At 42.2% G+C, this 25,143-nt stretch overlaps 2 protein-coding genes across 7 annotated transcripts; both read right to left on the bottom strand.

Annotated features, from left to right (window-relative positions):
• Window positions 1-600: 600 nt before the first annotated feature.
• Window positions 601-11,131, bottom strand: LOC109904293 (MFS-type transporter SLC18B1). 5 transcript variants are annotated; one of them, XM_020501542.2, is made up of 14 exons: window positions 10,690-11,066; window positions 10,273-10,415; window positions 7,080-7,175; window positions 5,202-5,275; window positions 4,824-4,971; window positions 4,330-4,486; window positions 3,953-4,089; window positions 3,440-3,541; window positions 2,453-2,544; window positions 2,251-2,346; window positions 2,034-2,108; window positions 1,837-1,930; window positions 1,382-1,431; window positions 601-1,241 (listed from the first exon to the last, which is right to left on the bottom strand). In XM_020501542.2, exons 1-14 carry the CDS (start codon window positions 10,727-10,729, stop codon window positions 1,184-1,186), a joined length of 1,362 nt encoding a protein of 453 aa, XP_020357131.1. In that variant the 5' UTR covers window positions 10,730-11,066; the 3' UTR covers window positions 601-1,183. The 5 variants fall into 5 exon arrangements, 3 of the variants coding, with proteins under 3 accessions (XP_020357131.1, XP_020357132.1, XP_031643685.1); XR_004202680.1 differs by having other exon boundaries at window positions 1,382-1,930; window positions 10,690-11,070; XM_020501543.2 differs by lacking the exon at window positions 1,837-1,930 and having other exon boundaries at window positions 10,690-11,131.
• A 135-nt stretch (window positions 11,132-11,266) lies between these two features.
• On the bottom strand, window positions 11,267-23,200 carry tulp4b (TUB like protein 4b). 2 transcript variants are annotated; one of them, XM_031787823.1, is made up of 16 exons: window positions 23,097-23,200; window positions 22,077-22,170; window positions 21,380-21,649; window positions 20,869-20,997; window positions 20,499-20,660; window positions 20,030-20,210; window positions 19,739-19,846; window positions 19,412-19,575; window positions 18,860-19,084; window positions 18,329-18,584; window positions 18,030-18,174; window positions 17,635-17,779; window positions 17,316-17,409; window positions 17,020-17,163; window positions 13,200-16,894; window positions 11,267-12,954 (listed from the first exon to the last, which is right to left on the bottom strand). In XM_031787823.1, the coding sequence occupies exons 2-16, from the start codon at window positions 22,092-22,094 to the stop codon at window positions 12,838-12,840; spliced, it is 5,853 nt and encodes a 1,950-aa protein (XP_031643683.1). In that variant the 5' UTR covers window positions 22,095-22,170; window positions 23,097-23,200; the 3' UTR covers window positions 11,267-12,837. The 2 variants fall into 2 exon arrangements, with proteins under 2 accessions (XP_031643683.1, XP_031643684.1); XM_031787824.1 differs by having other exon boundaries at window positions 18,350-18,584.
• Window positions 23,201-25,143: the final 1,943 nt, after the last annotated feature.

The raw sequence follows: 25,143 nt of genomic DNA, 5'->3' as shown, positions 1-25,143 counted from the left end.
CAATTCTTAAACCCTTTTGAATGTAAATTCCACCCAAAAAGTTTTTCAGCAGTTGATTTACATTTATTCAGCACACTCAAGGGAACCACTCCTGCAAAGCCTTTTACCATCTTCATGAAGTAAGCCTGAATATCAACTACTGAGAAGTGGATTTGAAGGGCGTAATATCGGAAATCGGGACCTTTATGAATGATTACATTTGTGCATTACAAATAAAAAAAATATTGAATTCAAAATTATAGAATACAAAATCAAATACAATTTGTTGGCACTGAAATCACTCCATACATGGAGTTCTGACCCCACTGTTCAGACATCCATGTCGTAGAGATTGGCGAATGAGAGGCATTTACATAGTACTGCATTTCAATATCGGTACATATTTACATAACAGATACTGTATGTATATACACCCTTTGAGTTGTCAAGCTTTTCTTCCGAAAGCAATGGTGTTTGGAAATAGTTGGCATGTAACTACCTCTGAGAAGTAACTCAGACTGTAAAAGGACTAGGCTTACATTAGTTACATATATTCAAATATTAGTGTCCTTGAATGAACTGCATTTTATATCACTTAATAAATGGACATAAAATACTTGCTTGATTGGTCCATTTGAAAATCTTTTTTTTATTGCCGTCACTGATATGGTAATTGGTCAATCTACATAGCCATAAAGGAGGTTAACTATTCAGACATAACCCATGTCAGGTGCTGTGAAGATTGGAGAATGAGGGACATTTACATAGGACTGGATTTCAATGGGTGCATATTTAACATGGCCAACTGATATGTATAAATGCCATTTGATTATCGTCAAGTAAACATTCTTTTGTGAAACATTCCTGTTCCGAAGTACATGGTGTTTTAAAATAGCTTTTTAACAAACTAATTCAAATAGTTCCAAAGCTTTACCACGGCTTGTTGAGGTCCTTGACAGTGCAAGTAATTATATACACAGGTCTTATATGGTATTGGCATAATGCAAACTGAACTGCTTCTGTTATGATTGCTAATGCTATGACAACAAATGATAACTTGTGTAGCATCATCCTCTTAGTTGTATATTTTAATACAAGTTACATTCCACATTTAGCACCGATGTACATATACAGGTGTAGGATCTTAATCTGACCAGTTTCTCATAGCAGAAAATATAAATTGTTCCTGGTAGATGATCGTTGTTCAGGTCAGAAGATGGGTAGCTTCATCAGAAGGTCTTTTCGTCTGGATTGGAAGAGACCTTCAGATCCCAACAAATAAAAGCAAATTCAGGCACAAATCACAATTTCTCCAAACCTGTTACTCTTTTCAAATGGCTCTCTCAACATAAAGTTTTACTTGTTTATGTAAAAAAAACTAAATCTATTATGGAATCATTACCTTTCTTGTCGTGTTCTTTGACAGAGAAAATATACACCAAGAAAAAAAGCCTGAGGAGAAGAGGAAACAGTCATAGTCAGACAGCACATTGAAAAATAAAATTCATTATTTTTTTATCCATGTGACCGCAATCTTACTGACTAGCAGAAATAATGTGTTGATGTCCACGTGAGCAATTTAGCAAAGACATTTGAGTTCCCCATTTCTAGGGGTCAGGAGACCGCAGTCAGGAGTGTCGAGGCAGGACTGACAGTATTGAAGTGTGCCCAATGGGATTCATAAATGTCCAATCTGCCCTTCTGAACTGCCTCACCTATTCATCTGAAGCTGTGGGAGACCATGGTCCAAGAACTGCCAGAACCAAATGTCTGCTTTATCTGTTTTTTTAAAGTGTCTGAGATTCTTGTTGTAATGAAAAGCACTATATAAAATACATGTATTATTATAATGCATACGGCTAGAAAGGCCAGGCCTCCTTGAACAGAAGCAGCCCACTCAAAGCTCAGCTGTTGAGTGATGAAGCCACCGAGCGTTGGACCACAAAACATCCTGAACAAATAAAACACACCTTTGTTAAGAATTCATATCTCCGAACTCCAACTCTCAACTTGTGCCTCAGAGACTTAATATAACAAAGACTGCAAGTACACACCCAAAGGACCACACTGCTCCAAACAATCCAGACACCAGTCCCAGAGTGCTCAGCCCCTCCTCAAATCCATTTTCACTGCCATTGGAAAATTAGCAATATTATTTTGGATTCTGTACCTCGATGAAGATATGTTTTTCTAAGTGAAAATGGACATTGTAAATCGAGTATATTTGTATATGTGCGCAAGTGCCATGGTGTATGTAAATGGTCAACTCACTATGCACAGTCGAGTATTTCAGGGAAGGTAGGGATTGCAGTCATGCTAAGAGAGAATCCTATGATACCCAGCATGAAAACCACCAGCCACAGCTGACTAGAGACAAAAAAAAAGTATCATTCTTGTATCATATTGGCTTCTTGTTAGTAGTAATAGTAGTAAACAAGTAGTACATTTCACACTGATAATAACAGATGCTGACCTCTTTATCTGCAGAATGGGGACAGGACCTAAGAACCAGAAGCCAGTTGCTGTAAACAAGCCTCCTAGCACCATGAACCACGGCCTCGTGGACTGCAAACACAACCAGAAGGTAAAATCACAGTATTGTATATCTATAATAGAGAAGTTGTGTAGTAGTAATGAACGTGTCGGGACGAGACAGACAGGCAGGGTTTCTCAGCCAGTCTAAATGAATCAGCTGGCCTAATATTTTTGGATATAAATAAAGATATGTCAATTGAAAAAAAGGTCAAACCAAACGAAGTGCAGATAGTTTGCAGTCTTTCTAGCTTCAGTTTGAAGTGATTGTGTTAGCTGTGTTGTTGGCTAGCTCCTCTGAACAACAGTGTCCTGACGAGAGAGCACATTTTCTATGCCAGGCGAAATCGCACATCATTAGGTCATTATTATGGATGTATCCAAATAAATGTCACTAGAAAACCGCTTAAATGCAAATGCAGCTACTTTGCTGTTATTCTGACTGCAGTGTTTGACGTGACTAAGTTAGCCGTAGTTGGCTAGCTAGCAAGCAAGGGATAAGAACGTTGCCAGCCAGTATGGCAATGGAACATTTAGAATGAACGTTCTGTCCATAGATACAGAACAAAAAGACTGAACGACTGGGTCGGGTCTCTGTAAATAAATTTGATTTTGATTTGATTTGAAACTGACTAATTAGCCAGGGGAGTTCATCTCACTGAAACTGACCAATTAGCCAGAGGGGCCTCCCGGGTGGCGCAGTAGTCTAAGGCTGTGCCACCAGAGATTCTGGGTTCGAGCCCAGGCTCTGTCGCAGCCGGCCGCGATTTGTATAGTAGAATGTTGAAAAGTGTAAATCAAATCAAATTTTATTTGTCACATGTGCTGAAAACAGGAATGCTTACTTACAAGCCATTAACCAACAATTTAGTGTATTTTTAGTATATTATAGTGTTGTATGGTGTAGTGTTGGGTTAACTGTACTCACAGGAAACCTGTCACTGACGATACCAAGCAGAGGTGAGGCTAGACAGTAAGGCAACGACAGACCAAGCAAGAGAAGACCCACATAGCCTGGAGACAGGTTAAACTGCATGGAGAATCAAAAACATTAAGTTACCGAGGTCCATCCTACTGGACATAATCGTATTTTCAAACGTGACAAATACATTCAAATATGAGGTTGTCAAGTGTTTATTTATTTTAATTTTTTTATTTTTTTAACCAGGCAAGTCAGTTAAGAACATATTCTTATTTTCAATGACGGCCTGGGAACAATGGGTTAACTGCCTGTTCAGGGGCAGAACGACAGATTTGTACCTTGTCAGCTCGGGGGTTTGAACTCGCAACCTTCCGGTTACTAGTCCAACGCTCTAACCACTAGGCTACGCTGCCGCCCCAAAAGTGTACCAGGGTTGGGGTAAATTCTATTTCAGTTCAGTCAATTTAGGAAGTAAACAAATGGAATTCAGCTCAACCCTTGCGTATTGCTTTGCTTTACCGTATCAATGGCATATATGGACAAGGCCGCATCTAGAAAGCCGAGTCCAGAACTCAGGGTGAATATGGAAAAGCATATGAGGACTATCTTCAGACGCGTGAACAGCCTGAAGAAGGAGTCCTTGCTAGGATCAGCATCTGAACAGAGAAACAAGCAGAATAATATAATAACAAGAAATATCACCACAGGAATCATTTCATAATAACAAAGAGAAAACATTGTCTCAACACGTATCTTTTAGACTCAGATATCTTAAACATTTAGGTAAAACTTTACACAAGACTTTTCTTTAAAAGTGGGGGACATGGGTATTTAGAAATACATTATAAACGGCTAACTATTAGTTAAAAGTTCATAAACCATAAATAAACCGTTACCAAAGCTTGGTAAGATGTACATGTTGAAGGGGACCATGAGAAATAGGAAGCATCCCAGAGCCATGAAAGGAACTTCGTATCCAAAAGACTGATACAGCCATCCACCTATTGGTGGTCCCAGTATAAGACCCAGCCCTGTAAAGATCTCCAGACTACCCTAAGAAGACAAACACAACACAATATTCAACTAAGTAAATGTGCACATTCAGTTTTACCTCGTACCCACAGGCTTATATTTACAAAGTAGAAGGATCTGCCTTAATTTTGTTTGTTTGGGTTACAGTTCCAAATAGAATAGAATCATCATCATATTATTATGACCAAATAGAGGAACTAATTACAATGCTAAGGATGCTTTCAGACAGACGAATGGTGCCAAACTCTTGGGATACAAAACATTTTAACCTCAACCATAATGCCTTCTTGTTTGAACATGATTAATTCCACCATATAACATACAGACTCTTAAACAAGGGTTGGCTGACTAAACTCACCAGAACAGTTGCTATACTGTTTGGGAAAACTTTTGTTGAAACGGCGAAAGAAGAGGTCATTGCAGCACTGAAGCCAACAGCGTCAACAGACCTTATGATAAAGCACAGGATAATAAAAGTAGCTCCGTCAGGAACTTTGTCGAGTAAGCTGTAAAACAATAACAGGAAAATAATTAGATGAAAATATGTATTGGTCCTTGTTGAGTAAAAACTGTAGGAGGGCACTTAATAAAAAAATATTTTAAAAAAGTGTTCTCATGAGCACTTTGCCTGGAATCTGTTGATGGATAACTAACGTATTTGTTGAAGTAGTCATCTGCCATTAAATCACAATGGACAGTATGAGATGCTTGCAGAACACTATCAAATCTCACTCACCCAAAGAGAATGGTGCACACTGATGACACAAATAAGCCTGAAATTAGCATGAACTTTGCCCCGATCTGAACAATCTGAAAGGAGAGATAAGCACGTGTTGTGTGGGTGAAAAGTCATATTGCAAGCAGAGTAGTCTGATTGACTAAATGTAGTATGCATCTCAAATGCCACCCTGTTCCCTATGAAGTGCATTACTTTTGACCAGAGCCCTACGGTACCTAATCAGAAGTACACAGGGAACAGGGTGAAAGTATTCACACCCCTTGACTTATTCCACATTTTGTGTTACAGACAGAATTTAAAATGGATTAAAATTGAGAATGTGTCTCTCTGGCCTAAACACAATAGCCCATAACGTCAAAGTGGAAATTGACAAATTATTTTAAAATGAAAAGCTGAAATGTCTTGAGTAAATAAGTATTCAACCCCTTTGTTATGGCAAACCTAAATAAGTTCAGCAGAAAGAAATGTGTGCAATAAGTGTTTAACATGAAGTCCCGCAGTCGAGCAGGGAATACAAACACAGATTCAACCACAAAGACCAGGGAGGTTTTCTAATGCCTAGCAAAGATGGGCACCTATTGGTATTTGAGCATGGTGAAGTTGTTTGTTTGTATATTACCCCCTTTTTCATGATATCCAATTGCGATTTTGTCTCATCGCTGCAACTCGCCAACGTGCTCAGTAGAGGTGAAGGTTGAGTCATGCGTCCTCCAAAACATGACCCGCCAAACAGCGTTTCTTAACACCCGCCCGTTTAACCTGGAACCCAGCCGTACCAATGTGAGCTTGATGAGCCAAGTAAAACCCCCCGGCTAAACCCTCCCCTAACCCAGATGAAGCTGGGCCAATTGTGCGTCGCCCTATGGGACTCCCGGTCACAGCTTGGGATCAAACCCGGGTCTGTAGTGACACCTCAAGCACTGATGCAGTGCCTTAGACCGCTGCACCACTCAGGATGCCATGGTGAAATTAATAATTACACTTTGGATGGTGTATCAATACACCCAGTAACTACAAACATACAGGTGTCCTTCCTAACTCAGTTGCCGGAGAAGAAGGAAACCGCTCAGGGGTTTCACCATAAGGCCAATGGTGACTTTAAAACAGTTACAGAGTTGAATGACTATTATAAGAGAAAAGGATGGGTCGACATTGTAGTTACTCCACAATAGTAACCTCAATGACAGAGTGAAAAGAAAGAAGTCTGTACAAAAACAAAAATATTCCAAAACATGCAACCTGATAGCAATAGGGCACTAAAGTAAAACTGCAAAAATCCTTTGTGTCCTGAATAAAGTCTTATGTTTGGGGCAAATCTTTTTTTTAAATATTAATATTTTTTTAAATTGTGATTTATCAGGGGTGCTGGGAGGAAAATTCTTCTTTCAGCTGGACAATAACCTAAAACCCAAAACCATATATACACTGGAGTTACTTACCAAGATCACATTGAATGTTCCTGTGTGGCCTAGTTACAGTTTTGACTTAAATCAACTTGAAAATATATGGTAAGACTTGAAAATGGCTGTTTAACAATTATCAACAACCAACTTGACAGAGCTTGAAGAATTAATAAAATGAACAATTTACAAATATTGTACAATCCAGGTGCACAAAGCTCTTATTAGAGACTTCCTCACAGCTGTAATCACTGCTAAAGGTGACTCTAACATGTATTGACACAGGGGTGTGAATACTTATTTAAATGGAGATATATGCTAACATTGGGTATTGTCATTATGGGTATTGTGTGTAGATGGGTGAGAGTAAAACATATTTAATCTATTTTGAATTCAGGCTGTAACAACGTGGAAGAAGTCAGGAGGTATGAATACTTTCTGAAGGCCCTGTAACCTAGTTATTCAAAATACTTACATATTTACCCAGTACTAAGGAGCCCATCAGATTACACAGAGCATAGCAGCCAAATATAAGGCCAATGACAGTCTGACTGGCTCCTTTTTTCACAGCCTGTATAGAGACAATATACATACAGTAAAGCTCCTGTATCTATCAATAAATTACAATATCAAACTTACAGATACTGCAGAACACCAAAAAAGCTTCAGTTATGATTGTGTACAAGATGTTGTTTTCCTTTTGGAGAGAGGAGGCATGTGCTTCACAAAATACTTTGGAAAACAGTCACAACAGTTGACTTTATAACAGTCTTGACTCAGTGTTTGTTTAGGTCAGCAACGTTCACGCATCTACAGGTTGAGTTTCCCAAAAGCCTAAAGATCATCTTTAGCAATTAGATCAACCATCATCCTAAAAGTGCAAATCCACCAATTGTCAACCTCATATTCATTATCTCCAGTCTACATCTGTGGTCAAAAAGATACAGGTCCTAAAAAAAACAACTTCTGTGACATCACAGGGTAGGATACATGGGTTTTTTTAAAAACAGTACAAAAATAAAAATAAAAGATTTTCAAAATCTGCAACGAGCTTCTAGCCAGACGGTGGGTATTAAGATACTCTTTGAAGAGGTAGGATTTCACATGTTTTCAGAAAAGATGAGCAGGGACTCTTGCTGGCCTAGCATCAGGGGGAAGCTCATTCCACCATTGGGGTGCCAGGACAGAAAAGAGCTTTGACTGGGCTGAGTGGGAGTTGACCTCCCATAGGGTTGGGAGTACCAAGAGACCAGAGGTGACAGAACAGAGAGCTCAGGTTGCTACTCCATAGGCAAACACCATAGTCTTGTAGTGGCTACGAACTTCGACTGGAAGCCAGTGGAGTGTGCGGAGGAGTGGGGTGACTTAGGAAGGTTGAACACCAGGCGGGCTGCAGCGTTCTGGATAAATTGGAGGGGTTTGATGGCACAAGCAGGGAGCCCAGCCAACAGAGAGCTACAGTAGTCCAGACAGGAGAAGTACCTGGATTAGGACCTGTGCCACTTTCTGTTATACTCTGATGTTGTAGAGCAGGGCTTTCCAACCCTGTTCCTGGAGAGCTACCATAGGTTCAACTCCAACCCTAATCTAGCACACCTGATACTAATAATTAGCCGAATCAGGTTAGTTACAACTGGGGTTGGAGCAAAAACCTACAGGAGGGTTAGCTCTCCAGGAACAGGGTTGGAGAGCCCTGTCATAGAGCATGAACCTGCAGGAGCGAGTTTCTGCTTTGATGTTTGCATGAGTTGATGTGTGACTGAGTTTCTGTTGTATGCTTTGGGGGTTTTCTCATGTCCAACACATTATACAAATACAACCACTTGTCAGTCATGACATCTAGTCTGAACTGGTATCTTACATCCAATCAATACAATTAAGTGTACTTTACTATGGTACTGCGAAACATTAATTTAGTAATTTTTCAATTCTAGAATCTGAATAAATAAAGCGAAATGATGTAGAATCATGATTTAACTCTCAGTTTAGTATATTGTTACGTTCCCCCACAAGAAAACCATAACTGTCACTCAAACAGAAGGGGGAACTAACAAAGAGTTGCTGACAACCAAAACAAAACCATTAGGGGTTTTAAGAGGAATTGTGAAAGACACTCATGGGGGTGTCCACTGCAAGTTGACTAGCAACAACAACTGGAACCTAAAAGACACCCACTATTAACGCCTACTAAATTTGCTCAAGAAGAGGCAAACAAAAGAAAAACCCCACACCAAATGTGAAGATAGGAAGCAAACCAAAAAAGTGGCACAAAATGAAATCAAATAGGGAGCGCCAACTAAAGGTATTGACCCTCCACATCTCTCAAGACAACTGATGATCGTGGACTTCAGGAAACAGCAGAGGGAGCACCCCCCTATCCACATCAACAGGACAGTAGTGGAGAAGGTGGAAAGTTGTAAGTTCCCTTGGCGTACATGTCACTGACAAACTGAAATGGTCCACCCACACAGACAGTGTGAAGGCGGCGCAATAGCGCCTCTCCAACCTCAGGAGGCTAAAGAAATGTGGCTTGTCACCTAAAACCCTCACAAACTTTTACAGGTGCACAATTGAGAGCATCCTGTTGGGCTGTATCACCGCCTGGTACGGCAACTGTACCACCCACAACCCCAGTGCTCTCCAGACGGTCGTGCAGTCTGCCCAATGCATCACAGGGGGCAAACTACCTGCGCTCCAAGACATCCGATGTCACAGGAAGGCCAAAAAGGTGGAACTGAGAGACTGAAAACAGCTTCTATCTCAAGGCCATCAGACTGTTAAACAGCCATCACTAGTACAGAGAGCCTACTACCTACATATAGACTTGAAATCATTGGCTACTTAATAAAAAAATAATAAAAAAATGAACCTTTATTTAACTAGGCAAGTCAGTTAAGAAAAAAATTCTTATTTAAAATGACAGCCTAGGACCACTGGGTTAACTGCCTTCTTCAGGGGCAGAACAGATTTTTACCTTGTCAGCTCAGGGATTCGATCTAGCAACCTTTACGGTTACTGGGCCAAAGCTCTAACGCCTAGGCTACCTGCCTCCATTAATAAATGTAACACTAGTCAATTTATTAATGCCACTTTAATAATTTTTTCATATCTTAGATTACTGATCTCATATGTGTATACTGTATTCTACACTATCTATTGCATCTTTCCTATGCTGCTATGACATGGCTCATCCAATGAACAATTCCATTTGTTGTGGAATTGTTAGATATTTTGCTGCACTGTCGGGACTAGAAGCACAAGCATTTCAATACACTCGCTATAACATCTGCTAACCATGCGTTTGTGACCAATAAGATTTGATTTGACAACTGGTGCACTGGGCCAGCCACTGGTAAAAAGCACCGAGGCCAGCACAGGTGAAACAACTCCCACTAACGAGATGTCAACCAGCACAGGTGTAACACACACTGACTAACGAGGTGACACTAATCGGTCATCCTCTTTCCATCTCGCATAGTAGGTGGCTGATGCACAATAAATTGTGTGATCGCCGATATACCTTGGAAGAAGACACCAATCGGTGCGCCCTACGTGCTAACGAGCTATACGCGCAAAAGTCTAAACTCAAATCGGGAAAAAACAAAACCTGTAACAATATTTCATAAGCAATGAGGAAGTAAAATTGTTGGTAGGCTATTGCACAATACCTCTTTGGGGAAGAATGGTCCCAGTATAGAGTAACAAATCATTGAGCTGAAGTTGACAGATGCGATTGACGTCAATGTGAGGATCTGATATCTTGTCATCCTTTGATTAGGACTACTTGTTGATTCTTCTAATGTGCTGCCATCTACAGAAATAATACAACTCAAACAGTAAATACAATTTGGGCATTAAAAAACAAGGAATCGTTTAATTAGAACATGACATACTTGCTGTCAGAGTAAGACTAACAACGTTTTTAGGCAACCAACAAGTGCATTCCTTAACTGTAGCGAACTTTCATTCGTTGAACTCGCCTACAAACTCTGAAGACATTTTAAAATAGACACTTGAGATGAACTGAGAAACAATGTTTTAATAGATTACATAGAAAAACGGCAATTTCATTTAATTTCACCAACCTGTTTGTTGAACTTCATCAGAATCCATATTGTCATTCATAGATTATCCTACTAATCCGGATTGCTATTCAAATCTGAAATGCCTGGTACATGAATAATGTTAGATACTGCTTCATAAAGTTAGGGAAACCAAATGTGTCACAAGCTGGCCGGTTAAATTCATAAATGACTCTTCGGCGCCAGCGGACAACTCAGAAATATCGTGCTCTTGAATAAGGACTGGAGAAAGAGCACTGGATTCGCCAAAATGCGAGTCTGGAGGAGGCCTGGTGTGTATTTATTACAACTATTCTGTTGAGAAACGTTTCTTCAAAGGAACGTAACGTGTAGAGACCTAGCTGAATTTGTCCAATAGAAACTGTCGTTTTAGTTGCAAAACTAAACGTTTTGTAACTGTTTGGACTAATGCTTACACCCCTGACAAATCAAGAGTTGTGAAACTAACCTTTTGAGTAGGGGTGGCTTGGTGACGTTTAATAAATCCCGCCCCCTCACACACACACACACACACACACACACACACACACACACACACACACACACACACACACACACACACACAGAAGAGACATAGATATGTGTTTTCAATGTTATACATTTTATTAAGTGTTTGGAAATCAGTTAGACCTATCTTTAATGATATATCTTCTGATATATATTCTGGACAAAAATCATTGTATACAATTGAAAAAAATTTAAGAAAAATCCATCTAGGCAATACAATAATATTAATTTAGGTGGTGATGACAATAACACAATGACCACACCACACACACTGTCTCTATTGTATAATACGCATTGCAGTCTTGCTGTATGACACAGTAGAGTAGCAATGCTAAGCATTGAATAGTTGAATCATCACATAACTTGTCTACAATACCTTTTCAAATAAACCTGCAGATATACTTTTTAAAAAAGCAGCACCAGACATGTTAATTACTGAACAACATGTTCACAAATTAATCAGTCAATCAAAAACAAATTCAAATCTGAAAATATAAAAATGATAACTTTGATGTCTTCAATACCATGTGACACTATTAGCACTAATGCGGACAATCTCTATCAAAAAGCAGCAGCAACTCCAAGGAGGCAAAGCACTTCACATTCAAATGCAATGTTCAAGTAGCATCTTTAAACACCACCAATGACTGACTAAAACACAGAGCCAACCAAGTTTATACACCATAACGTTACATTAATTCCAGAGGTTAGCTTGTCTTTTTTTGTTGTTGTTGTATGATTTAACATGAGTTGACCGATCTGGCAGCAGATGAGATTTCTACTGTATAAACTTTGTCCCAGATAACGTGATCCATGCATTTGAACATTTTTGATAAGGATTTACACATGCGTTCAATTTTTGTTTTTCATAGGGTCTACTAAAAGAGATGATTGGCAGAAAGTTAGGTCTAACATTGATAATATACAGGTGTCACAATTTATTTATGAATGTGTTCCAATTAATGTTGTACGGGAGTATGTGGTCATACAATAACATTTACATAATGGCTTGTCAATAATGGCACAACTTAGGGAAATGTGGATATTCCTATAGGATCACTTCATAGAAGTGATGTTATAAATAACTTCTAAATAAACTTTAATACCTTCAAACTCATATTGTTGTCTTTCCACAATCAATATGGTCTCCTTTCTCACAATACATCATTTCAACACTTTTGTCCACCACTGCACTTTTTCTTTAATCAGGTCTTTTAAAATTGCACTTCTCCACAGGGCAGTTTTTAAATCCGAAGCATAGATACGGTAAGTAAGAGCAACTTACCTTCTAAAATGTTTATATATGAGGCTTACTAAAGTGTATTTCATAGCCAGTGATGTAGTTGTAAAAAAATAAAAATAATTGGTGGGTAAACGCTGAAGTAACGCACCCTATACTTTCAATGCATATTTCAGCTCATGCAAAAGAAAGAAGGTGCGTAAACTGTGTTTACGTGCGTTTACCCTCCACTACACCACTGTTCATAGCCCCATAAACTGTGTTGTCCTTGCAAAGCACTAAATTGACAGTCCCTTGTTACAGGACCCAGGAACATCATCTGATTATTTTGTCATTATGCACCAGGTTGGAACAGATCCATATATATGACACATATGTGGTGCTTGTTGGGTGGGAGCAGTCTCTCACTTAAGCCTTTGAGTAACATTGGCTAAGGCCACAGCAAAGGCCTGCACTGCTGAGAAAGGATACTGGAAATCCAGGATATAGGCGTTCCCATCGATTCTGCCAAACTGCATCACCTGTAGAAAGAAAGAAAAAAATCTGGAAAACAGATATAACGCTTTGAGGAAGGCCTGTTTTCATCGCTCAATGTCTACCTGCAGCTCGATGGGTACTGACTCAGCTAAGCCATAAAGAGGTCAATGTGACAGTTGGTATTTTAAGCAACAACAATACTACACTGATTTTAGAATTCTAACTTATATACAATGCCGTTATTAACAAATCATCCCGGTTTCTGAAAAGAATAAAAGCAAAATCTTACCTGTCTGCCATCCAACTCGATCTGAAAGTTCTTAGCAGACTCCTGAGTGACCCGTCCTCCGAAGTCCAGCTGGTAGACCTGTGTTGCCTCGTTCCAGAGTGGCTGCTTATTGGCCATGACGTAGACGAATCCCTGGCTGCCCAGCCCGCGGTCCTCTCTCTCATTGGCCTTCCTGCACTTGATCTCTTCCAGTTCACTGGCCATCCTCAGGCTCCTCTTACTCTTCCAGCCCTTCTTGGAGCTCTGGCTCTGGTTCATCAGTTCGTCTCCACTGATGAAGAGCTCGGGCTCACTCTCGGAACTGTCCTGGAACTCGCTGGTGGTACTTGTCCTGTTGAGCTTCTTGGTTTTGTTCAGCTGCTCCCTCTGGCCTTTGGGTTTCTTCTTCTCCCTGCCACCAAGCCTGGGGCTGGAGATGAGGGAGTTGAAGTCGGAGAGGGCACGCCCTTCCTTTTTGGATTTTCCTTCTGAGACGGTGGTCATGTTTGCCTCCTCAGCTCGGCTGTCCAGACGTTTACGGCTCTTCTTGCTGAACCTGTCAGTCCCCTGCCGGTCTGGAACAGGGCTTTCATTTAGAGAAGACGGCTCCTGGAAGCTACTGGCAGATTCCGTCAGCTCCTCTGTAGGGCTTTTGGGTTTTGGCAGCATGGTTGGTGGAGGAGGAGGAGGAAGTGAAGGAGGTGGGGGGGGAGGAACCGTAGGAGGAGATGGGGAGAGGACTGGCTTCTCTAACAGTTGATGAGACTTGCTGGGCAAGGTGGCAGAGCCTGAGGGGTCCTGCATGGGTAGGCTGTAGGGGTTCCAGGGGTGCAGGCTAACAGGTTGCAGCTGAAGCCCGGCACAGGAGCTAGCTCCTGGGTACATCGGTGGCAGAGGGCAGCAAGCCAGGTTGGCAAGGTTGGGAGGGTATCCAGGTGGCAAGACCAAGTTGGGGTCCTGCTGGGTGAACTGGGGAACTGAGGCAACTACTTCGTTGGGAGGGCAGGGTGGTGGAGGGCTCTGCATTGACTGGAGTGGGGGTCCACCCTGACCTCCCCCTGGAGGGAAAGGTGACAGGGAGATCTGGTAACCCGATGGGAAAGTAACAGTGCTTGGGCTGCTGGGGGGTTTTGTTGAGAGTAGGAAAGGCAGCCGCGTCATGTCCAGGTGCTGAGCATTGCTGAAGATGAGTGGGGGTGGGGGTTTGTGTGTTGGTGGTGGAGGGGGAGCTAAGATAGTCTGTTCTTGAGGTATCCAGAACTCCTCTGCGGTGTTTGGGTCCCACTGGTATGGCGGAGGACGTTTCAGAGTCAAACTAACCTCCCCGATAGTCAGGTGACGACACTGCTGACTTAATGCCTCGTCTTCAGTAAAGGCAGAGTTCACGTATACAGTCCTATCCCTGCTGTTATCAATAGGACTCAGCAGATTGTACGATGACTGAGAGGCAAGAGGTGAAGTGCTTTTGGAGTGGACAATGATGGTGCTGTGATGAGCACCTTTTCCTGGTGGGAAATCCTGTCGCACTACAGTGCCTCCTGCAATGCCACTGCTGCTACTACCACCCCCGCTAACACTGACACTGGTGCTGCTGCTGTTGCTGCTGCACTGAGTGCAGGTATACAGAGCTGTTGGCACTCTCTGCTGGTAAGAGAGCGCTAGGGCAGCACTGTTGATCTTCGACTTGGACGGTAGAGTCCTTGAAGCATCAACCATCTGGGACACCTTCAAGCGGGATTCCCCATCTCGCCTGTCACGTCGCAAGGTAGCGTGAATCATGTGACTACTGTCCATGCGTTGGGGAGGAGGAAGTGTTGTCGTGTTAATGTTAACCTGATTGGCTGGATCTGGGTAGGGGGGCGGGTCTCCGCTGGGTATGGAGTATCGTGGCACCGAGAGGCGGCTTAGAGTCGCTGAGCTGTAAGGAAGATGGATTTTCTTACTGTCAGACGATGAGGTGACTTTAAGTGTGGCAGAACCTCCCATGCCTTGAACAGCGTAGGCGTTCTGGTTGCGTATGAGTCTTCTGCGAGGGCGACACACCTCCTCTACATTCCCACTGCTGTCAAAGGTTGTGATCCTCTCGTATCCCATCTGGTACTGGAGACCAACTGGGTGGAGTGAGAACTCGTCTTTCTTCAGACAAGGGTCTGCTGTGACCAGTATGTTGGGGTTGTCACAGTTGGTGATGAGGGTCTGAGGAGCGGTGGAGGTTGTGGCGGTGGCTGCAGACACTACGGTTCCTGGGTAGGGCGGGGGAGCGTTCACCTTCCTCATCTGGATCTCAAGGGAAGTCTCTGCATCAAGGAAGGAAGGAGGTCTAGACCGTAGTGTGTCTGTGTCTATGAATGAAAGAGTTCTAGATCGGGAGGAGTCCGCATCGAGGAAAGACGGGGGTCTAGATCGCAATGTACCGGTATCTACATCAATGAAAGAAGGAGGTCTAGTCCGTATTGTGTCTATGTCGATGAATGACGGCGGCCTAGATCTTGATGTGTCTGCTTCAAGGAAGGAAGGAGGTCTAGACCGTATGCTGTCTACATCAATGAATGATGGAGGCCTGGATCGCGGTAGACTTGGCCTGCCCAGCGTATGGCTCTGAGTATGGCCCTGCTGTCCTCTTTCTGGTCCCAACTCTGGACTGGGGTGGGGTACCTGAAACTGCTGCAAAGAGATGGTGGGGTAGCCAGTAGGCGGAGGGGGCAAGGTGATCTGCAGCTTTAGTTGCTGCTGCATTTGTTGGTGTTGTCTCTGCATCTGTTGGTGTTGCTGTTGTATCTGCTGATGCTGCTGCTGTAACTGCTGCTGTTGCTGCCTCATCTCTATAATCTGCTGTCGGATCTGCTGTTGTTGTTGCTGCATTTGTTGTTGCTGCTGATGCATTTGCTCGTGCTGCAGTTGCATCTGTTGGTGCTGCTGAGCGATTTGCTGCTGTTGCAAGTGTTGGTGCTGCTGTTGGATCTGCTGTTGTTGCTGTTGCAGTGCCGCCTGTTGTTGTTGGTACTGTTGTTGCAGTGCTTGGTGCTGCTGAGTCTGTTGCTGCTGCTGCTGTTGGATCTGCTGTATGTGAAGCTGTTGTAGTTGTTGATGTTGTTGTGGAATCTGTGGTTGTTGGTGCTGTAGTTGTTGATGTTGTTGTGGAATCTGTGGTTGTTGGTGCTGTAGTTGTTGATGTTGTGGAATCTGTGGTTGTTGGTGCTGTAGTTGTTGATGTTGCATCCTCTGCTGTTGCTGCTGCTGTTGCGTTTGTATCTGCTGTGGTTGTTTGGACTGCTGTTGTTGGTGCGTCTGTTGTGACTGAGGACGTTGTTGGTGAGTTTGTTGGGGGAGGTTATGTGGAGGCGGAGGTGGAGGTAATGTTCCAGCCAGGAGGGGACCCATCTCTAGCCCATTAAATATCACCTGTCCTGGGTTGGAGTACCTTCCTAGAGTCCCACTGTAATGTACTGCCACAGCATCCTGACCATGATCAGACCCCAGAACAGAGGCTGAGGCCGCTGCTGCTGCTGCTGCTGCTGCTGCTGCTGCTGCTGCTGAAGCCGTAGCCGTGGGATTGGTCAGGACATCCAGCTGAATGTTCTGATTGGCCAGCAGGGACTGGACCAAACCAATGCTCTGAGTGGGGGACATGGCCTGGGCGGGGCTGTGGATGGGCGCGATAGGGATGTTGACCGTACATGGAGGGTTGTCACCTGTCACTCCAGATGGTCCCGTTACTGAAACACAAGTCAGGGACTCTTATGAATTACATCAACATACACATTGATCCACACAAATTTCAAATTCTGAAAATCCTGTATTCAATAATCCAGAAAAATACAATTATTTCCTTCATTCATACCTGGCAAGTCATCCTCATCCTCACTGAAGACGTTTGGGTTAAAGACCGGCAGGCTCATGAAGTCAAGTGATATTCTCCGCACCTCTGGAAGGTAGATTGTCATCTGCCTTGGTTGTAGATGGAGCAAACTGGTCTTATAGATAACTGAAATGGAGAGAAACATGTCTTTGGTCAAATTTGACAGAAAATGACAGGAAGGAAATAGCAGTCAAAATAAAGTAAAAACGTAAAAAGTTAAACACATCAAATTGGGCAATGTGTTATTTAATGTTCTTCTCACATTGTAGTGATCTTACCTGCACCCAGATTAGCAGGTAAGAAAGAAGCAAGTCCCACAATTTTGAACTTAGTCCCCCAAATATTGGACGTGACTTGAGCCAGGTAATTATGCTGTGAAACCAGGCAAATAAAAAGGCAGATGGATTATTTGGTGACTTTTTTTAACCAAATGAAAGATGATCTCAGAACCCAGAACCAAATATCGTATGTGCTAGCTAGCTAGCTACCTGATTTACTTCCGGCTGTGCAAGTGGCAAAATTGAAACTAGCGAAAACAGCAGTTTCAGCCAATAGAATCACTATGAACTTTCCACTTCACACATGTTCAGATAATACCTCAGAGATTCCATCCATGGACATCTCTCGACGTGTCAGACTGGGAGAACGAATCAGAGGCTTCTTCGTTGGTAACCTTGGCGATCGAAGCCCTTCCTGACTAGTCCTAGACGTCTTGGGAGATTTTCTTGATTCCATGTTTCTTCTACGCCAGAAAACAACAAAACCAATGGCAAATAAGGGCAAAATAGACAAATTTTAAATAATAAACACGGTCGTTACAACAAGTTAGAACAAATCAAATGATAAATACCGGTATGACATATTTAGGAAGCTTAAGCTTAGGAATTAGATGGATCAGCGACGAGTAATGTTTAGGATTAGAGTTGAATATGGTAAACAGAAATCTTATAATGTCATTCCTGCAGAATCTAGACCACTGTAATAAAAGATACCTGGAATGCTTGGGAGACCTGTTTCCTCTGGATAGTTTAGGCGACTTCTTTCCAACCCACTCATCACTCAACTCAATGTCGCTGGAGTCGGAACAGTTACAGCTGTCAGTCATGTAGGAGATCATAGCATTCACACACACCTCGTCTGAAATAAACAAACAAACATACAAACAACAAATAAAAAATGATCTATGATTCAACCTAAACAGGTCAGAACTGTAGAACTTCTGAAAAACAATAGTAGGGGTAGCTGTTTGTGTCTAACATACTATCTATTTTTTAAAAGCTCATTATAATACCTTTTCCTGTGCCAAGCCCACCTGCTTTGCTGTCTGTTTTGGGATCCATGATGATGAACTCTGGGCGTAGCTTGCTGATGCGTCTGCCTTTGAGGATAGGCACCAGCCCCCCTAGGTGTTCCAGGTATAGGGTGTAACAGGGTCCCCCTGCCTCGGGGTTGTCCTCCGCTCGCTTCATGGTGCAGTGCAACCTCTCGTTGCCAGCAGTGGGGTAGCTGACAAAGTCCCGGATGTTGTTGGGATCAGGAATGGGAGGCTAGAGAAACAAGAGAAGAGCATTAACAGTTGGTTCCCAATTCGCATCCTACCCCTACTCCTTCCCTTGGCCCCTTAGCCCTTTAGAGTTTTAGAGTCTGAATAGTTATAATCAGGGTATTGATGGAGCTTCCAGCACATCCCTTGCATCTTACAGATCTACAAACATTAAAGGGTTATGACCAAGGGGTGATGTGATTTTGAAATGAACAGGTCCAGATGTCTTTGAGCTGAGATAATAGCCTAAAGTAGCCAACTGAATTAATCTCCTTCTACCTTGATGGTGGGTATGAAGGCGGTGGTGACATAGGAGCAGAGTAAGGAAGGCATGTTGAGTTTGCCCACGTCCCTCTCCTCCCGCAGGGCACTGGCGATGCCCTGTTGGCACAGCAGCTGCAGGCTGGCCACCCGGTGCTCCACTCGCACCACATACAGCGCCGGGCCACATGCCAGAAACAGACGAGAGTCTCTATGGCCCCAGCAGATGGTGGTGATGGGGCGCTGCAAGGCAAAGGTTGACAAGGCAGGTTCCCAGTCAGCCCTGTTGTATTCACATTGTATGGAACCTTGATTTCTGGTTTTCTCCATAGCCCACTGAACTGAACGAGACTTAGAAGTGTGGCAAGACAACATTTCATATTAAGTTTAACTCCTGTTAGCATTGTGGTTATTGGTTGAAGATTTCAGATGTCCTATAGACTTTGACTTATATGTGTTAGCGGACCTACCCAGAAGGCAAAACTGGTTGAAATTATGCCATGCAAACAGATTACAAGTTTGTAAATATCACACTAACGTTTCAGAGGATGAAATCAGAGGGGAGCTCACCTGGGCAGGTGTTTCTAACGTGTAGATATGTTCTCCTTGGACATTGTAGAACTTGACCAGGGCGTTCCTCATGATAGAGTCAGAGGGGAGTCCGGGGACACCATGTCTCTCCATCCCAGCTACTGCCAGGAGGTCCCCCTGCGAGCACCACTGGACCTCTACATCTGAAGAGGAGAGGTTTCAGTCACATCACGTTCATACTGTACAGTATCTTTATATTACACAGTGGTGGGTTTCCCCACTACATTATTTCTCTTAACGACAGCAAACTGCTTCACTTTACGAAATTTGGTTGGCTCACACACAGAAGATTGATAAAGTCAGTACCTTTGAGTCCTGAGCGGATGACGGTAGGAGCGAGGTCATCGTAGTTGTTCATCAAACTGATGTCTCCTGATATGAAGCTGACTGTCAGAAGGGGCTTCAGGTTACGTACTAGGGGAGAGAAAAATATACACATTAGCCTCCTGACCAATGTACTGTCACCATCGTAGTGCACAATTATAATTATAGTGTTCAAAGCAGTGGTAATAAAACAAAATGTTTGCGGTACATTAGAGAGAGGTATAAAACAGGTATTCCCTTTTTCTTTGTTTTAGCATTAAAACAATATGTTACCTTGAGGTGGGTTATTGTCATCAGAGTCGGTGTCGCTCTCTGTGCTGTCCTCCACCAGGAAACAGGGACAGTTCCAGGACATGCCGACGATGCCATCTGACTCATGCAGGAGGACGTGGGCGATCATACGACCATGGCAGTCCATCACTATCACCTGACCATCAGCCGTACCAAACAACACCTGAAGTACAGTGGGCAGGAAGGATTTTATGAGAGAAAGCGTATATGGAGCCAGTTTCCTGGACGTAGATTCAGCCTTTGACTAAGAACAAAATATTCTCCATTATAGGGTGTAACAGGGTCCCACATTATTTTTAGTCCAGGACTGGAAACCAACAGATGATTTAATATATCAGATGTAATTGTATCTGTATGTAAAAGTGTAATACATGTAACAATGTTTTATTTAGGTGTGATAAGGGCTTTATTAATACATGTAATAATACATTGATTGATTGAGGCGGTTTACCTGTTGGTCATCAGGTGTCCAGATGCCACAGGTGATCTGGCTCTCCAGGTTAATCTCTGAGGACCAGTGTCTCTGTCCGCTGACCGAGCCCACCAGGACAAACCCATCCCGGTAGGCGATCAGGGCCTGGCTGCCGTCATGAGACCATGTGAAGTCACTCACCTGATGGAGAAAGATGAGAGGTAAGAGTAAACATACATACATCAATACATGATATTTTCACAAATACTTTTAACTAATATTCTTCCCATCAATTGATATATTACTCTGATGATGATTGTGCATTTCATATGAAATGTGCTTTTGTATGATCAATGGTAATGTGTGTGTGCTGATGACTTCAAACTTACCTGGGCAGGTACAAACTTACCTGGGCACCGCGGTCATTCACTAACTCCACAGACCACCGTCCCTCATATTGAATCCAAACAAAGATGCCTCCCTCCATGTCACACGTGGCCAGCTTCTGAAAGGGCTCATTCCAACGGACCAACACAACCTTTAGAGAAAACACAATGCAACTGCTATTACACTCCACCAACACAGGGGTCTGTCTAGGAATGTGAATGTGGAATACAGTTCAATATTCAACATGAAATAGGCCTACACTGTCCTGATGGGAAAAACAACTGACAAAAGCTACACAATAATTGAAAGTTTTCAGAGAAAATATTGAATATATATATATATATATGTATATATACAATAATTTGATGTATATATATATATATACATCAAATTATTGGATATATATATATATATATATCTACATACTATACATACTTCACACTAACACACGTCAAATTATTTTCTAATAGTTGCCCAGTTCTCTGCCTAATAAGATATTGAAAACACATAAATGACAAAGCCGGCTCACACACCTCACTGTTGTGTCCTCGCAGGTTGAAGTTGATTCTCTGAGGTGTGTTCCTGTCTCTCCTGCAGTGGCTGGATGTGAACGTTACGCCCACCACCCCTCTCCCATTCCCTGTGGCCAACCAGCCCTCCTCATAGTAGCGCCGCTGGCACACCGGCTTGTCCTTCTCGCTCTTGGGGACCCGGCCCTTCCAAGAGAGGCAGAGGATGTTGGAGTCGCTGCAGAGGATGGGACCATGTTCCACAGCAGCTAACATCCTTACTGAGTGACCAGGCTAGGAGGTAAACAGAGGAGGAGAACATAGTAACCTTTATTTGTGTGTGTTTTTTGGGTTTCCTATGTTCTTAATTAAAGCATTTGTGTCTCTAACTTTTAATGTGTAATTGCTGCTGGTCTTGTTATGCAGGATTCGCTTGCAAAGGAGACCTCGGTCTCAATGGGACTCACTGTTTAAATAAAAATAAATGAAAATAGTTTAATTGACTGACTTGCTTGATTCTTTGTTTGTTTTTTATACATGCACTTTATTCTAGATCATTAGGTAGGCTAAAGTGCTTAGGTTATTTCTCCAAGAGGTAGGCCTATTAAACCGTCCTATACAGTCAAGTCATAACTCAATATTACTCAGCTTTATATGACCAGGTAATATAACATGTAGAATAGAATACAAAATAAACTACAATTGCCCACATATTACTCACCTCACAGTTCCTGGACATTGTTAACTACAATTCCTCCTCTGTAGGTGGTGTCCATGTTTCCATGCAGATGGTGCACTGAAGACCAAGAGAATTCCTAATGTCCCGAAAAGAGAAAATAATATATAATTGAAAGGTTTCACAGCATTCAGTTTACTACACCAAGACATCTTGGGCCTCAGGTCTTGAAATATCTATCCTGATTGGTACCCTATGACAGGGCCATTACATAGGCCTATGTCTTCATGTGATTCCAATCAAGTGTCAGGAAAAAATACCTACAGTATGGGGCAATGCAGTTTAATGACTATTCAATGTCAAGAAAAAAATGTAAATGCCAATGTATCTATTCCAATAATAGCAATAGCCTGTACACACGCTATAGATTCAATCGAATAGGTGAAGTCTTTAAACAGGAAAATCACTGCCTTGTCCATTCAGTGCATCAACCTTGAAATGAATATTGTTCTCAGCTATTAAATGGAATGGCAAGCTAGAATCATGATCTTTATGCAACACTGCATTGCACATTCTGAACCGAACACTCTTGCGTTCGTGTCTCCATAGGTACTGAGATCAGTCTGTTACGTCATTAACACGATACTGATTCAATAAAACTGGTAGATTCCAATGAATTCACGGAAACAAAAAAAAACTTATGGCAAGCGAACGTTTTATATATGTATATATATAATGTATACATATATATTATATATATTATAAATATAAAAATTCAGTAGGCGACCCATCGGCTATATTTTCCATATTTACAATTAGATGGATACTCAATGGATCAATCAAATCGCGCTATCACAGTGAATTAAGATAATGCATGGAAATAAAAGCCATCCTCATCCACCGCTCTTCGTTGATATGGAATCAGAGGAGATCTCGAGGAACCTGTATAAAACGGATGATTTCCCTCTTTCGTATTTCTTTATCTGACCAATTTCAATCGCAAAACTGACAACATATACATGCCACATACACACACAACAAAAGAGCACACGGTGCAGAACTCACTTTATCAAATATAAGGTCGCTGTCATATCCTTGATCTGTGCAGAACACCAAATACTTGTAATGATAAGGTGCAGTCGCGTTGCCAACAATGATGTATATAAACCCTGGATTGCGTTTGCCATGTGTTGGCCATTGGACGGCTTTGAACCCAATGGTCGGCCATATTGGCACTCCCCAATAGGAGCAGTCCTGCATATCAAATCAAATCAAATTGTATTGATCACATACACAAGGTTAGCAGATGTTATTGCGAGTGTAGCGAAATGCTTGGAATGAATGGAATTCTACAAAATGTCAGTTTAATGATTAAAGAACAAAATTGCACATATTTAAGTATTTAGGTTGTAATGGGGAGAGCAACAACAGTAATCTCTACAAATTATATTTAAGAGGAAAATGTTTTCATCTCTTTTTCAGGACCCTGTCTTTCAAAGATAATTTAAAAAAAGTACAAATCCAAATAACTTCACAGATCTTTATTGGAAAGGGTTTAAAAACTGTTTCCCATGCTTGTTCAATGGACCATAAACAATTAATGAACATGCACCTGTGAAACGGTCGTGAATACACTAATAGCTTACAGACAGTAGGCAATTAAGGTCACAGTTATGAAAACATAGGACACTAAAGAGGCCTTTCTACTGACTCTGAAAAACACCAAAAGAAAGATGCCCAGGGTCCCTGCTCATCTGCATGAATGTGCCTTAGGCATGCTGCAAGGAGGCATGATGACTGCAGATGTGGCCAGGGCAATAAATTGTAATGTCCGTACCACGAGACACCTAAGACAGCGCTACAGGGAGACAGGACAGACAGCGGATCGTCCTCGCAGTGGCAGACCACGTGTAACAACACCTGCACAGGATCAGTACATCCGAACATCACACCTGCGGGACAGGTTCAGGATGGCAACAACAACTGCCTGAGTTACACCAGGAATGCACAATCTCTCCATCAGTGCTCAGACTGTCCGCAATAGGCTGAGAGAGGATGGACTGAGGGCTTTTAGGCCTGTTGTAGTGCAGGTCCTCACCAGACATCAATGGCAACAACGTGGCCTATGGGCACAAACCCACCGTCGCTGGACCAGACAGGACTGGCAAAAAGTGCTCTTCACTGACGAGTTGCGGTTTTGTCTCACCAGGGGTGATGGTCGGATTCGCGTTTATCATCGAAGTAATGAGCGTTACACCGAGGCCTGTACTCTGGAGCAGGATGGATTTGGAGGTAGAGTGTCCGTCATGGACTGAGGCGGTGTGTCACAGCATCATCGGACTGAGCTTGTTGTCATTGCAGGCAATCTCAATTCCATTTCAATTCCATTATTCCATTTCAGTTAGTCACATGTCTGTGGAACTTGTTCAGTTTATGTCTCAGTTGTTGAACCTTGTTATGTTCAAATATACAAATATTTACACTGAAAATAAATGCAGTTGACAGTGAAAAGGCGTTTATTTATATAGCTCACATAATATAAATTAAAAGTATGCATTAATGTGTCTGTAATATAATCCATGTGGCAAAAACGAATGAAGAAATTAATTAATGCATTTCTATAGCTTCCAAAATATTTTTCACAACAGTGGGGGAGTGCCAAGATGAAGGTACGGTGGCTTCAACATAGAGACCCTTGGTTTCATCTAGTGTATATATAAATCATTCGTTGTCAAACTGTTTGAGCAGACGCTTGGCTCTCCTTTAATCCCGGTTGCCATGTAGGTTACATTGGGCGCGTTCCAGGTCGTTTTTAATTGTAGTCGTGATGTGCGGATCATCAGCTCTCACAGAGCCTGGAGAGGTGTTTATACGCTTAAGGATCAGACACTTTTTTCAATTTTCGCCTAAAATGACATAATCAAATCTAACTTCCTGTAGCTCAGGACCTGAAGCAAGGATATGCATATTATTAATACCATTTGAAAGGAAACACTTTGAGGTTTGTGGAAATGTGAAATTAATTTAGGAGAATATAACACATTAGATCTGGTAAAAGATAATACAAAAAAAAACATGTGTTTTTTTTGTACCACCATCTTTGAAATGCAAG

Source organism: Oncorhynchus kisutch, linkage group LG14, assembly GCF_002021735.2.
Source record: "Oncorhynchus kisutch isolate 150728-3 linkage group LG14, Okis_V2, whole genome shotgun sequence".
NCBI classification, from domain to species: domain Eukaryota; kingdom Metazoa; phylum Chordata; class Actinopteri; order Salmoniformes; family Salmonidae; genus Oncorhynchus; species Oncorhynchus kisutch.
This window is presented reverse-complemented; position numbering and strand designations above follow the sequence as displayed.

What these genes read in the sequence shown, in the direction of transcription:
- LOC109904293 (XM_020501542.2), bottom strand. Translation starts at nt 10,729, where the DNA reads ATGAATGACAATATGGATTCTGATGAAGTTCAACAAACAG. An exon ending in ACAGTATAGCAACTGTTCTG is followed by an intron (nt 4,487 to 4,823) that starts GTGAGTTTAGTC and finishes TTGTCTTCTTAG; the next exon opens with GGTAGTCTGGAGATCTTTAC. An exon ending in GGAGCAGTGTGGTCCTTTGG is followed by an intron (nt 1,931 to 2,033) that starts GTGTGTACTTGC and finishes TTATTTGTTCAG; the next exon opens with GATGTTTTGTGGTCCAACGC.
- tulp4b (XM_031787823.1), bottom strand. An exon ending in CGTTAGAAACACCTGCCCAG is followed by an intron (nt 19,085 to 19,411) that starts GTGAGCTCCCCT and finishes TTTGCCTTGCAG; the next exon opens with CGCCCCATCACCACCATCTG. An exon ending in AGGTCTCCCAAGCATTCCAG is followed by an intron (nt 17,780 to 18,029) that starts GTATCTTTTATT and finishes TTTCTGGCGTAG; the next exon opens with AAGAAACATGGAATCAAGAA.